Source organism: Leucoraja erinacea, chromosome 6, assembly GCF_028641065.1.
Source record: "Leucoraja erinacea ecotype New England chromosome 6, Leri_hhj_1, whole genome shotgun sequence".
NCBI classification, from domain to species: domain Eukaryota; kingdom Metazoa; phylum Chordata; class Chondrichthyes; order Rajiformes; family Rajidae; genus Leucoraja; species Leucoraja erinaceus.
Genome location: NC_073382.1, coordinates 15,923,448 through 15,936,061, shown reverse-complemented (window position 1 = coordinate 15,936,061; position 12,614 = coordinate 15,923,448). Strand labels below are relative to the sequence as shown.

General features: G+C 46.8%; 1 protein-coding gene across 1 annotated transcript in view; it reads left to right on the top strand.

The window, feature by feature from the left end:
• Nucleotides 1-12,614, top strand: part of farp1 (FERM, RhoGEF (ARHGEF) and pleckstrin domain protein 1 (chondrocyte-derived)) — a 254,948-nt gene that overhangs the window by 218,949 nt on the left and 23,385 nt on the right. The window contains exons 19-23 of the mRNA XM_055636674.1: nucleotides 5,334-5,464; nucleotides 5,925-5,993; nucleotides 8,989-9,078; nucleotides 9,880-9,962; nucleotides 10,546-10,664. Coding sequence (XP_055492649.1) covers nucleotides 5,334-5,464; nucleotides 5,925-5,993; nucleotides 8,989-9,078; nucleotides 9,880-9,962; nucleotides 10,546-10,664 — 492 coding nt within the window. The remainder of the gene's footprint in view (nucleotides 1-5,333; nucleotides 5,465-5,924; nucleotides 5,994-8,988; nucleotides 9,079-9,879; nucleotides 9,963-10,545; nucleotides 10,665-12,614) is intronic.

The following is a 12,614-nucleotide window of genomic DNA, read 5'->3' as shown; positions in this document are numbered from 1 at the left end:
TACATTCTTTATACTCCTCAAGCACCTCATTTACTCCATGCCGCCTATAATTATTGTAGATCTCTTTTTCCGAACCAAGTGTCCAATTTCCCTTGAAAACCATGGCTCTTTCCAATTTTTACTATTTCCTTTCAACCGTACAGGGACATATAGATTCTGTACTCTTAAAATTTCACCTTTAAATGTCCTCCATTTCTCTTCCACATCTTTCCCATAAAACAAACTGTCCCAATTTACTCCTTTTAAATCCTTTCGTATCTCCTCAAAGTTAGCCTTTCTCCAATCAAAAATCTCAACCCCAGGTCCAGTTCTGACCCTCTCCATAATTATATTGAAACTAATGGTATTGTGTTCACTGGTCCCGAACTGTTCCCCAACGCATACCTCCGCCACCTGACTCGTCTCATTTCCTAACAGGAGGTCCAGCACCGTCCCTTCTCTAGTAGGTACTCCTATGTATTGATGCAAAAAACTACCCCTATCCTGCACACATTTTACAAACTCCAAACCATCCAACTAATTTACAGAACATTTTCCCAGTCTATGTGTGGAAAATTTAAATCTCCCACGGTCACTCCAGGGAGGAGGCAGCTGTTACAGTAATACAGACCTGGGGTTGCCGTGGGTCGTTTCGGGTCAGGTTTGGCGTCCATAACGCGAGCTATTGGTGTTGCTACCCCTTCTGGAAAAAATGGCCGGTTCCACGGAGCTTTTCGGTTTCTAGAACACCGGATAAAAAGGTTGTGCACTGCTGTAGTAACCCCACCTAAAGAATGATCTCGACCCGAAACATCAGTGCCCTTCCAATTCTATCAGACCTGTTGCCGAAATCCCGCTGAGTTACTCCAGCAATCACAGCCCTCCTGCAACCATGTGATCGCAACAACATCATACTTCCGGGTGTCAATCCAGGCTCTAAGCTCATCCACCTTTCTTACAATGCTCCTAGCATTAAAATATACACATTTAAGAAACCCACCCTCTCTTATTCTCAGTTTATTTTCTTTTTCTTCTCTCTCCCCTACATTTTGGGTCAGAGTGCTACCATTCTCTGCCTCCTGCCTAACACACTGACTGCTAGCTTTCCCAATTTGAGTCCCTCCTCCCAACCATACTAGTCTAAAGTCTACCCAGTAGCCTTTGCAAATCTCCCCGCCAGGATATTGGTCCCCCTCGAGTTCAAGTGCAACCCGTCCTTTCTGTACAGGTCGCACCTTCCCCAACAGAGGTCCCAATGATCCAGAAACTTGAATCCATACCCACTGCACCAGCCCCTCATCCACTCATTTATCCTCCACCTCGCTCCATTCCTACTCTCACTGTCGCGTAAATGTGTCCTGTCAAACATTTGTAGACAAACTGAGAACTTTAATTACATTTGGATGGTAATGAAGGGTTGATTTCACTGAACATAATAACATGTGGCAATTTCCCACACTGAGTGCCAGGAACACTGCTCGTGCCAGGAATTTTTGGAGGACAATGCAGATGAGACCCACTGGACACTTATTAATCCCTCGTGCCTACTTCTGTTGTTCAATAATGACTGAGATGGTCCAGGTCTCAGTCCTACTTTCCTGCATGTTCCCCAACTCCTCTGCGACCAATAGCTGTCTCTTTCTGCTTTGCTGATATTCAATGACTCCACCTTCTCAGCTGCCTAAGATGGAGAATTCCAGGGATTCACCACTCCCTGTGAAATCTGTCTCCTGTGATCTTTCCCCTGACGTTGGTCTAAGTTGGACAGCCTCTAATTCTGAAACTTTGTCCTCTTGTTTTAAATGTTCCATCTCAGCTTCCAGGTTAGTTTAGTTTAGCTCGTTGTTATTGTCATGTGTAGCGAGGTACAGTGAAAATCCCCTTAACGTCCTAAATGGTTCAATAAGATCACATCTCATTCAATGAAACTCCCAAGAAGTACAGACCTTTCTTCACACGTCAATCTCTGAATTCCATAAATCAACCTAGTGCCTGTCTGCCCTGTGTCCAATGCTAGAGCACTGTTTCTGCAGACGTAGAACCAGGATCACACACAGTACTTCAGAGGTGGTCTCACCCATGCACTGTGCAGCTGGAACAAAGCTTCTCTGCTTTTTGGTCTCATCTTCTTTGCATTAAAGGCCAACATTCCAATTGCCTCATTAATCACTGTTGTACCTGGATTTTAACTTTGTTTTTCATAGACATAGAAACATAGAAAATAGGCGCAGGAGTAGCCTGCGAGCCTGCACCGCCATTCAATATGATCATGGCTGATCATCCAACTCAGTATCCCATACCTGCCTTCTCTCCATACCCCCTGATCCCTTTAGCCACATGGGCCACATCTAACTCCCTCTTAACTATAGTCAATTAACTGGCCTCAACTACCTTCTGCGGCAGAGAATTCCACAGATTAACCACTCTCTGTGTATAAATTGATTTTCTCATCTCGGTCCTAAAAGATTTTCCCTTTATCCTTAAACTGTGACCCCTTGTTCTGGACTTCCCCAACATCGGGAATAATCTTCCTGCATCCAGCCTGTCCAACCCCTTAAGAATTTTGTACGTTTCTATAAGATCCCCCCCTCAATCTTATAAATTCTAGCGTGTACAAGCTGAGTCTATCCAGTCTTTCTTCATATGAAAGTCCTGCCATCCCAGGAATCAGTCTGGTGAACCTTCTCTGTACTCCCTCTATAGCAAAAATGTCTTTCCTCAGATTAGGAGACCAAAACTGTACGCAATATATAAAATGGCAATAGTGTCCTCTAGTTACCATCTATTTGCACAAAATTCTGGGTTTTTTTCTGTTCTTTCTCAAAAACCAAACCGTATTTCAGCTGCCAGCTTTTTAACCACTTGCGAGATCCCTTTGCAGACTCACAATTAATAACGACACATCACGGCACAGTGGTGCGGCGGTTGCATTGCTGCCTTACCGCCCCAGAGACCTGGGTTCGATCCTGACGACGGGTGCTATCTGTATGGAGTTTGTACGTTCTCCCTGTGACCGCGTGGGCTTTCTCTAGGTGGCCCTGGTTTCCTCCCACATTCCAAAAGATGCGCAGATTTGTAGTTTTATTGGCTAGGTGAATTGTCTCCAGTGTGTAGGATAGAACTAGTATGTGGGTGATTGCTGGCTGGTAATGCATTTCGTTGTCTCTGTACTGTACACTGACAATGACAATTAAAATTGAATCTGAAAATTGAATCTGAATCTGAATCTGAAGCAGACTTGATGGGCTGAAGGACCTGTTTCCACACTGTGTCTCTAAATTAAATTAAATACCAAAATTTTAATAAGGGCGGCAATTATTCTCGTGTCCTTTGTGGTAAATGCATGCTGCCGTCAGCTTCAACAAGATCAAATTTTGGAAGGAGAGATGTGTGATGTTCAGCTCTTGCCATGTTAAGTGTTTAGGGGTCTGAACCCAACCCTGAGATGGTGAGTAAAACACCAAGCACTAAAGGAACTCGACAGGTCAGGCAGCATTTATGGTGAGAAATGGATAGACAAAAGACAATAGGTGCCATTCAGCCCTTCGAGGTGACTTTTTGGGTCAGGACCCTTCTTTGTTTATCCACCACAGATGCTGCCTGACATGTCGAGTTCTACCAGCAGTTCTCTTTTTGCTCAAGATTCCAGCATCTGCAGTCTCTTATGGCTCCAACCCTGAGAATGTTTGTTTAAGAAGGAACTGCAGATGCTGAAAAATCGAAGGTACACAAAAATGCTGGAGAAACTCAGCGGGTGCAGCAGCATCTATGGAGCGAAGGAAATAGGCAACGTTTCGGGCCAAAACCCTTCTTCAGACAGAAGGGTTTCGGCCCGAAACGTTGCCTATTTCCTTCGCTCCATAGATGCTGCTGCACCCGCTGAGTTTCTCCAGCATTTTTGTGTACCTGAGAATATTTGGTTGTGACCATTAGCTGCAGTTTTTGTTGATCGCCACAAGATGGCAGGCAATACACATTCCACAGAGCATTGCTTTCGCAAGCAGATAAGTCACACAATAGATTGTAGTTATTCAGTCATGTCATACAAATTCAATTTTACAAACAATTGATCTTATTTGACCAATATATTTGCAGTTTGTGCTTCGCACAAGGGGTTAGGGAGATGGTGATCAGTGGGTGTTGATACTCTGAGGTTTAAGTCCCATTCCGCAGGGCTGAGAATAAAATCCAGGCCTGCACACTCAGTATATATAAATTACATTAACGTGGATGGGTTGGATTGGGTTGGTAGGTTTGCAGATGACACCAAGATTGCTGGGATCGTGGACTCTGACGAGGTTGTCAAGATGGAGACTGCAGAAATGGGCGGAGAAGTGGCAGATGGAGTTTAATCTGAGCAAGGGCGGGGTGTTGCACTCTGGGAATTTAGATGTAAGGGGGAAATAAACAATGAGTGGTATGACCCTAAACAGCATTGATGTACAGTGGGTTCCTGCGGTCCAGGTCCATAGCTGTCTGAAAATGGCAACATAAATAAGTAGATAGAAGGCATATGGTATGCTTGCCTTCATAGGTCGGGATGCCATGATACAGCTTTATCGGACTTCAGTTTGGCCACATTTGGCATATTGCGTGCAGTTCGGGTTGCCCAATTACAGGAAGGATGTGGAGGCTTTTGAAAAAGTGCAGAGGAGGTTTACCAGAATGTTGCCTGGATGCCTGGTTGTGCAGGGTCTTGGTGAGACCACACCTGGAGTATTGTGTACAGTTTTGGTCTCCTAATCTGAGAAAATACATTCTTGCCATAGAGGGAGTGCAGAGAAGGTTCACCAGACTGATTCCAGGGATGTCAGGACTTTCATATGAAGAAAGACTGGATAGACTCGGCTTGTACTCGCTAGAATTTAGAAGATTGAGGGGGGATCTTATAAAAACTTACAAAATTCTTAAGGGGTTGGACAGGCTAGATGCAGGAAGATTGTTCCCGATGTTGGGGAAGTCCAGAACAAGGGGTCACAGTTTAAGGATAAGGGGGGAGTCTTTTAGGACCGAGGTGAGAAAAATATTTTTCACACAGAGTGGTGAATCTCTGCAATTCTCTGCCACAGAAGGAAGTTGAGGCCAGTTCATTGGCTATATTTAAGAGGGAGTTAGATGAGGCCCTTGCGGCTAAAGGGATCAGGGGGTATGGAGAGAAGGCAGGTACAGGATACTGAGTTGGATGATCAGCCATGATCATATTGAATGGCGGTGCAGGCTCGAAGGGCCGAATGGCCCACTCCTGCACCGAATTTCTATGTTTCTATGTTTCTATTAGGGGATATTAGCTATAGGTTGGACAGATGTGAGCCCATCTCTCTCTCTCTCTCTCTCACTCTCTCCCCATCATGCAGCGGCTCTGGCAGAGGTGGCGGAGATGGCTGCGCAGCTCCATGGCACCATGATCAAAATGGAGAACTTCCAGAAACTCGTGGAGTTGAAGAGGGACCTGATTGGGATTGACAATCTGATGATTCCCGGAAGGGTAAAGCCCCTTTTATCAAATATATTTTTATTTTTAATGTACAAGTGTGATAAGTATACATCTCTGGTGAGCGTGCAGTTTACGGTGAAGATATAGAGGTGGGAAGATGTGGAGACACACGCAACCACAGGGGGAATGTGTAAATTCCACACAGACATATCTGGAAGTCAGGATTTAACCTGGGGTCACTGGAACTGTGGGAGGCAGCAGCACTACCCGCTGCCCACGTGGAGCCAGCACCATTGTTGTAGAAGATATCAATGTGAGGATGTGGTGGCCAAATACGAGGGGTCACCTCCTCCATGCATGGTTTGATTGAAGATACCATTACTCCGTTGATGAGTTTGAGTTTAGTTTATTGTCAGGTGTTACGTGAGGTACAGTCAAAAGCTTTTGTTGTGCGCTAACCAGTCAGCGGAAAGACAATACATGATTTTGTTCTCCCTCTGTTGGTTCTAAGGAGTTCATTCGACTGGGGTGCCTGAGTAAGCTATCTGCAAAGGGCTTGCAGCAAAGGATGTTCTTCCTGGTAAGTGGCCAGAATTAATTATTTTCAAAATAGCTGATTTTCCCAGAGTTCGGCTGCATTATAAGAAGCTGTCTGAATCTTTCACATCGGTAATGCACAACAGTGCAGTGAACGTTGCAGAACTGTTAGAATGGCAGAGGTGACATTAAACTCAGAGTTGTCTGGGGTGGAAGTGAAAAGATGTCCCTGGGCTGTCGCCAAGTGGGACGACAGATGGCACAATGGGCTAAGTGTTCGGCTGGCAACCGGAAGGTAGCTGGTTCGAATCCCGCTTGGAGTGCATACTGTCGTTGTGTCCTTGGGGCAAGACACTTCACCCACCTTTGCCTGTGTGTAAATGTAATGTAATTATGTGAAGCACTTTGGGGTCAATGCAAGTTGACTGAAAATGTGCTATATAAATAAGATTACAGGTGCACAACCTTTTATCCGGTGTTCCAGAAACCGAAAAGCTCCGAAAACCGGCCATTTTTTCCGGATGTCGTCTGCGCACCAAAGCTCGCGTTTGGCGCCAAACCTGACCCAAAACGACCCACGGTCAACCCAGGTCTGTATTACTGTAGCGGCTGCCTCCTCCCTGGAGACCGGGAGACGCTTAAACATCTGTAAATCATTGCTTAAATGTTAGTCAGTTAGTTTGGAGGGCTTTTATGTGAAGGGGGGTGAAGGGGGAAACTTTAATTCTTAGTCCCCTACCTGGTCGGAGAGGCGGGGAGCGGTCAATGCCTTACCGGGTCGCCGTGCAGTAAGCTCCGGAGCGGTGTGGCCGGTCTGGCCGCGGGCGGCGCCAGTTGTAGCTCCGACCCCGGCAACTCTACCCCTGGCTGCGAGGCGCTCCAAATCCAGCGCGGCCCGCGGCCCCAGCTCCGAGAATGTCGGGAGTCGGCGGCGTCGTGAGCAATGCCTTACCGGGTCGCCGTGCGGCAAGAGCGCTGTGGCCCGCCGACACACAACATCGCTGAGCGTCGCTGGATTTGGAGCCGCGCAGCCAGGGGTAGAGTTGCCGGGGTCGGAGCTCCAACCGGCGCCGCCCGCGGCCGGACGGAGCCCCCAGCTCCGCGGCTCCAAATCCAGCGACGCTCCGCGAATGTTGGAAGAAGGCGGCCACAGCGCTCCGGAGCTTGCCGCACGGCGACCCGGTAAGGCATTGCCCGCACCCCGCTGGTGCGGAGCTGGGGCCGCGGGCCGCGCTGGATTTGGAGCGCCTCGCAGCCAGGGGTAGAGTTGCCGGGGTCGGAGCTACAACTGGCGCCGCCCGCGGCCGGATGGAGCCCCCAGCTCCGCGAGGTTGGGAGTCGCCGACCAGGTAGGTAGGGGACTAAGAATTAAAGTTTCCCCCTTCACCCCTACACCACCACCACCACATAAAATCCCTCCAAACTAACTGACTAACATTTATGCAATGATTCTCCCGGTCTCCGGGGAGGAGGCAGCTGCTCCAGACTTTTCAAGCCGCCCGCGCTACCTACCTAATCTACGCTAAAAATCTTCCATTCTGAAATCCGAAAATGTCCGAAATCCGACAAGTGTCTGGTCCCAAGGCTTTCGGATAAAAGGTTGTGCACCTGTATTATTATTATTATTATAAGAGTCGAGAGTGTTTAATTGCCATACGTACCAGGAACAGAAGATTGAAATTCTTACTTGCTGCAGTGAGACTCTTGGCCAAAACAAAAATGAACTGATGTCATGACCTACCTCATAGCACATCATATTATATTATATTATATTGTCTCCTGGGCCTGTGCAATTTACAATGCAATCGACACTTTTTATATAGGGTTTGTGCAATTTACAATGCTCTCACTTTCCCCTTTATATAGGGTTTTAGGCATTTTCTTTCTTTTTTAGTTCTAGAGAAGTATATGTTTTTATAGGTTATGTGTCTTCTGTGTGTCTTTTTAACTTGACTTGACTCTCTGAACAACCGCACAAGAGTTCCTATGTGTGTAAGCACAAATGACAAATAAAGTTTTTGACCTTTGACCTTCACAGCTTCACATTAATGCAATAACACAACAAATAAATATGCAATAAATGCCGTAAATAGATCCTCGGTAATACAAGGTAATTAGACCATAATGGTACAAGAACCAAAGTGCGTAATGCAACCAAAATAAAGTCCGTAGTAGATTGTTGCTGACGTCGGGTTGTGGTTAGGGTTGTGCATCGAAACATAGAAAATAGGTGCAGGAGTAGGCAATTCGGCCCTTCGAGCCAGCACCGCCATTCAATATGATCATGGCTGATCATCTAAAATCAGTATCCAGTTCCTGCTTTTTCCCCATATCCCTTCATTCCTTTGGCCCTAAGAGCAAACTCTCTCTTGGTTCAAGAGCCTGATGGTTCATGAGAAGAAGCTGTTCGTGAAGGCTTCGCAGGCTCCTCTACCTTCTTAACGATGTTAGCAGCGAGAAGAGAACGTGTCATGGGCGGTGCGGGTCTTTGATGATATTAGCTGCATTTTTGAAAAAAGTGCCTCCTGTAGATCTGTACCCATGACAATGTCGGACCGGGCAATGTCCATCATTTTCTGCAGCCTCCTTTGTTCCTGAAAAGGAGTAGAGGAGATAACCTTCTGAAGAAGGGTCTTGACCCGAAACGTCAACCATTCCTTCTCTCCAGAGATGCTGCCTGTCCCGCTGAGTTACTCCAGCATTTTGTGTCTACCAGAGGAGATGACCCTCTGTGCCCTGCCTAAAACCTTCCTCATACCCAACATAACTAATACAGGAAATCCATTCTCCGTCACACTGCTGGCTGTGGGAGCTTGCTTTGCACAGACTGACTACCACCTCTCCTATGTTATCAAGGTGACTGCCCTTCAGTGGACATCTATCGGTGAGGCACTTTGTACATTTCAACATTACAAGGCTTTTGTTTCCATTTCTCTTCAATCAACACTAAATCAGCTAATTTTACTGTTTGCAAGCTTTCACCTCAGCTGGTACTGCTGCTCTTTAACGAAAGCTTATTTTGATTTTCTTTGCCGCAGTTCAACGATATCCTTGTGTACACGAGCAGAGGGCTTACGGCATCCAATCAGTTCAAGGTGCACGGTCAGGTTACTCTCTACGGCATGACGGTGAGTCTTCCTTCAGTGGAGTTGGTGAAGTTTGGTTGATCTCCCCTTGTCTCGCCCTGCCCTCTCGCTGTCCATCGGTAGGATAAGGAGTTGTCTCCATAGGGCATGGTCTCACCACCAACGCCCGCACACCTTCAGCTGCTCGGGCCCCGAACTGTGGGATTCCCTGCCTAAACCTCATTACCTTCTTCACTTCCTCTACACGGCTCATAAAACACCCCTCTAATTCACCTAAAGCCTCTTCACCTGGGTCACTCCCACATTGATGTTCCAGTGTAATGGGGAATTTCACACAGCAATGAATGGATGATTCCGTCTCCCTCCCTTCCTCATTCCCTTCTTTCCTTCCTTCCATCCCTTTCTTCTAATCTTTCCCCCACCATTTCTCCCCTCCCCTTCTCTCATCCCTTCTCCTTCCCCCTTCCACCCTCCCCCTCCACCCCTCTCCCTCCATCTCCATCCTCCCCCTCCATTCCTTCCCTCTTCTTCCCTACCCTTCCATCCCTCCCCAATCTCTCTCCCCTTCCATCCCTCCCCTTCCAATCCTCTCCCTTCCCTCCCTCCCCCTGCATCTATCCCTCTCCCTCTTCCTCCTTTCCTCTCCCCATTCCCCCCTGCCCGCCATCCCCCACCCCCCCCCCCCCCCCCCCCCCCCCCCCCCCCCCCCTCCCATGGCTGCTGGCTATTTTCCGGCATCTCGCCTTTTACAACCAGCTTTCAGCGGTCTAGTCTTGAACTTGGTGATTTCCTCCCATTCCGGCTGATGAGATGTATTCATGCTTGTGTATCTTTTCCTTTTAGATAGAGGAGAGTGAGGAAGAGTGGTCCGTTCCCCACTGCTTCACTCTGAATGGCCAACACCAGACCATCATCGTGGCTGCAAGGTAGGGCCAGAACTCCTTGTTCTTCCGGCTTCTCCCCTCTCCTAACTTACTCGTCATACAGCACGGAAACAGGCCCATCAGCCCAACCCTTTCATCCTGATCGAGATGTTCCATTTCACATTTGGCCCAGATGCCTCGAAATTTTTCCCGTTGACGTACTTGTATAAAAGTCTATGAAATGCTGTTATTCTAACCCTTCGTCAGACAGGGCCCAAAACATCACCTACTCATGTCCTCCAGAAATGCTGCCTGACCTACTGAGTTACTCCAGCACTTTGTCGCTTTTCTTTTGTAAACCGGTATCTGCAGTTCCTTGTTAAGCCGATGAACTTATTCTTCTGTTTGTAAAGAATTAAATGGAACAGCCTCAACTTTTATGATTTAACCAGCACTTCTCCAAAGAATCTTGACACAGCATGTGAAGTGTTGAAAGAACAGGAAGTGAAGTGCTTAAATAACAGGAAGTGAAGTCACACAACTTTGTTCTATTGCAATGGATTGATTCACCATAAACGACAAAATGGTGGTTATAGTTGCACACTATGTGAATAACATTGGACATTTCAACATTTATTATTCACAGTGCACGGGTAGAGATGGACAAGTGGATTGAGGACTTGCAGATGGCTGTCGACCTTTCCCAGCAGTGCAATGGATTAAACAGTGAGCTCCTGACCCCAAGTCCTGGTGAAGGGACCAACAGTAAGTGAACTCTACATACTTCGTGGCTGCTTTTTTTTTTTGAGTTATCTCGGGTTATCACATTGAGCTACACAAAAATCGACACAAAACGAATGTCCTCAGTTTGACAATAGACAATAGGTGCAGGAGTAGGCAATTCGGCCCTTCGAGCCAGCACCGCCATTCAATGTGATCATGGCTGATCAACCCCAATCAGTACCCCGTTCCTGCCTTCTACCCATATCCCCTGACTATGCTATCTTTAAGAGCCCTATCTAGCTCTCTTTTGAAAGTATCCAGAGAACTGACCTCCACCGCCCTCTGAGGCAGAGAATTCCACAGACTCACAACTCTCTGTGTGAGAAAAAAGTGTTTCCTCGCCTCCGTTCTCAATGGCTTACCCCTTATTCTTAAACTGTGGCCCCTGGTTCTGGACTCCCCCAACATCGGGAACATGTTCCCTGCCTCCAGCGTGTCCAAACCCTTAATAATCTTTTATGTTTCAATAAGATATCCTCTCATCCTTCTAAACTCTAAAGTATACAAGCCCAGCCGCTCCATTCTCTCAGCATATGACAGTCCCGGGAATTAACCTTGTAAACCTAAGCTGCACTCCCTCAATAGCAAGAATGTCCTTCCTCAAATTAGGGGACCAAAACTGCACACAGTACTCCAGGTGTGGTCTTACTAGGGCCCTGTACAACTGCAGAAGGACCTCTTTGTTGTCTCAGTTATTAGAGACTCTAAACACAAGCTTCTCTTTAAGCCACAAAATCCTGGGATTGCAATGTGCCACGGAATGATCTCAGACTTACATGGAATAGTGGAATTCAGGGTCATTGTGTGTAAAATATCAATGACTTTTAAATATGCCTTTTTTTACATAACGCCGTATGAACACTTGTTTTATGTCCCACTGCTACTGTTCTGTAATTGGTTTTGTGTCTGAAGGAAACAAACTATTGAATGGCTACTTGCTGAGAGTAATGATTGCAGCACAACATTAATGTTTCCAATGCACTTTATGGATGTAAAATGCTCTGGGATGTCCTTAAGGGGCTATGAAAGGTGCTATGGAAATACAAACCGTTTCGATCCTACAAGGCTATAAAGCATGGTTTGTGATTCATTTCATCAAACGCATTGGACAGGATTTCTCCTTCACTAATGCCAGGGAAGGGGCAGTGTCCATTCTGGCACATTACTTCATCTTCTTAGACCTTCAAACCTGTTTTGCCATTTAATTAAATCGTGAACTGCACCTTCCGAGTCAAATCCATCACAAGAAAACAGGCCTGAGTAGGCCTCAAGCCTGCCCCACCATTTAAAGTGACCTTGGCTGATATGCTCCAGACCTCATCTCCTCTACAATGCCAGTTTCCCAGAGCCTTCTATTCCCAAAACGTTCCAAACAGTATCCATTTCCACTTTAAATACTGCTACTGATCCAATCCACTGGCACTGTGGCCCAGCGGTAAAGTTGCTGCCTTACAGAGACCTGGGTTCGATCCTGACTATGGGTGCTGTCTGTACGGAGTTTGTACGTTCTCCCTGTGACCATGTGGGTTTTCTCCGGGCACTGTTTCCTCCCACGCTCCAAAGACGTACAGGTTTGTAGGTTAATTGGCTTTGGTAAAATTGTAAATTGTCCCTAGTGTGTAGGATAGTGCTAGTGCCCGGGGTGATCACTGGTCCGCGCAGACCCGGTGGGCCAAATGCCCTGTTTCCGCGCTGTATTTCTAAAGTCTCTAAAGCTAGCAAGAACCTACATAGATAAAATAGAGGCCTTATTTTTAAAGACACATGTCTTTGAGCTGGTTTGATCTCTGGCCCTTTCAAAAACTGTTGTGGTTTCCTACTGAAGGTACAGATTCTTCACCAGTCCGACCATGATCAATCTGAATGCAACAAGACCACCGTTTATTGCCCATCCCAATTGCTCCTGAATGAGAGGAAGGCTCTGAGCCTGGA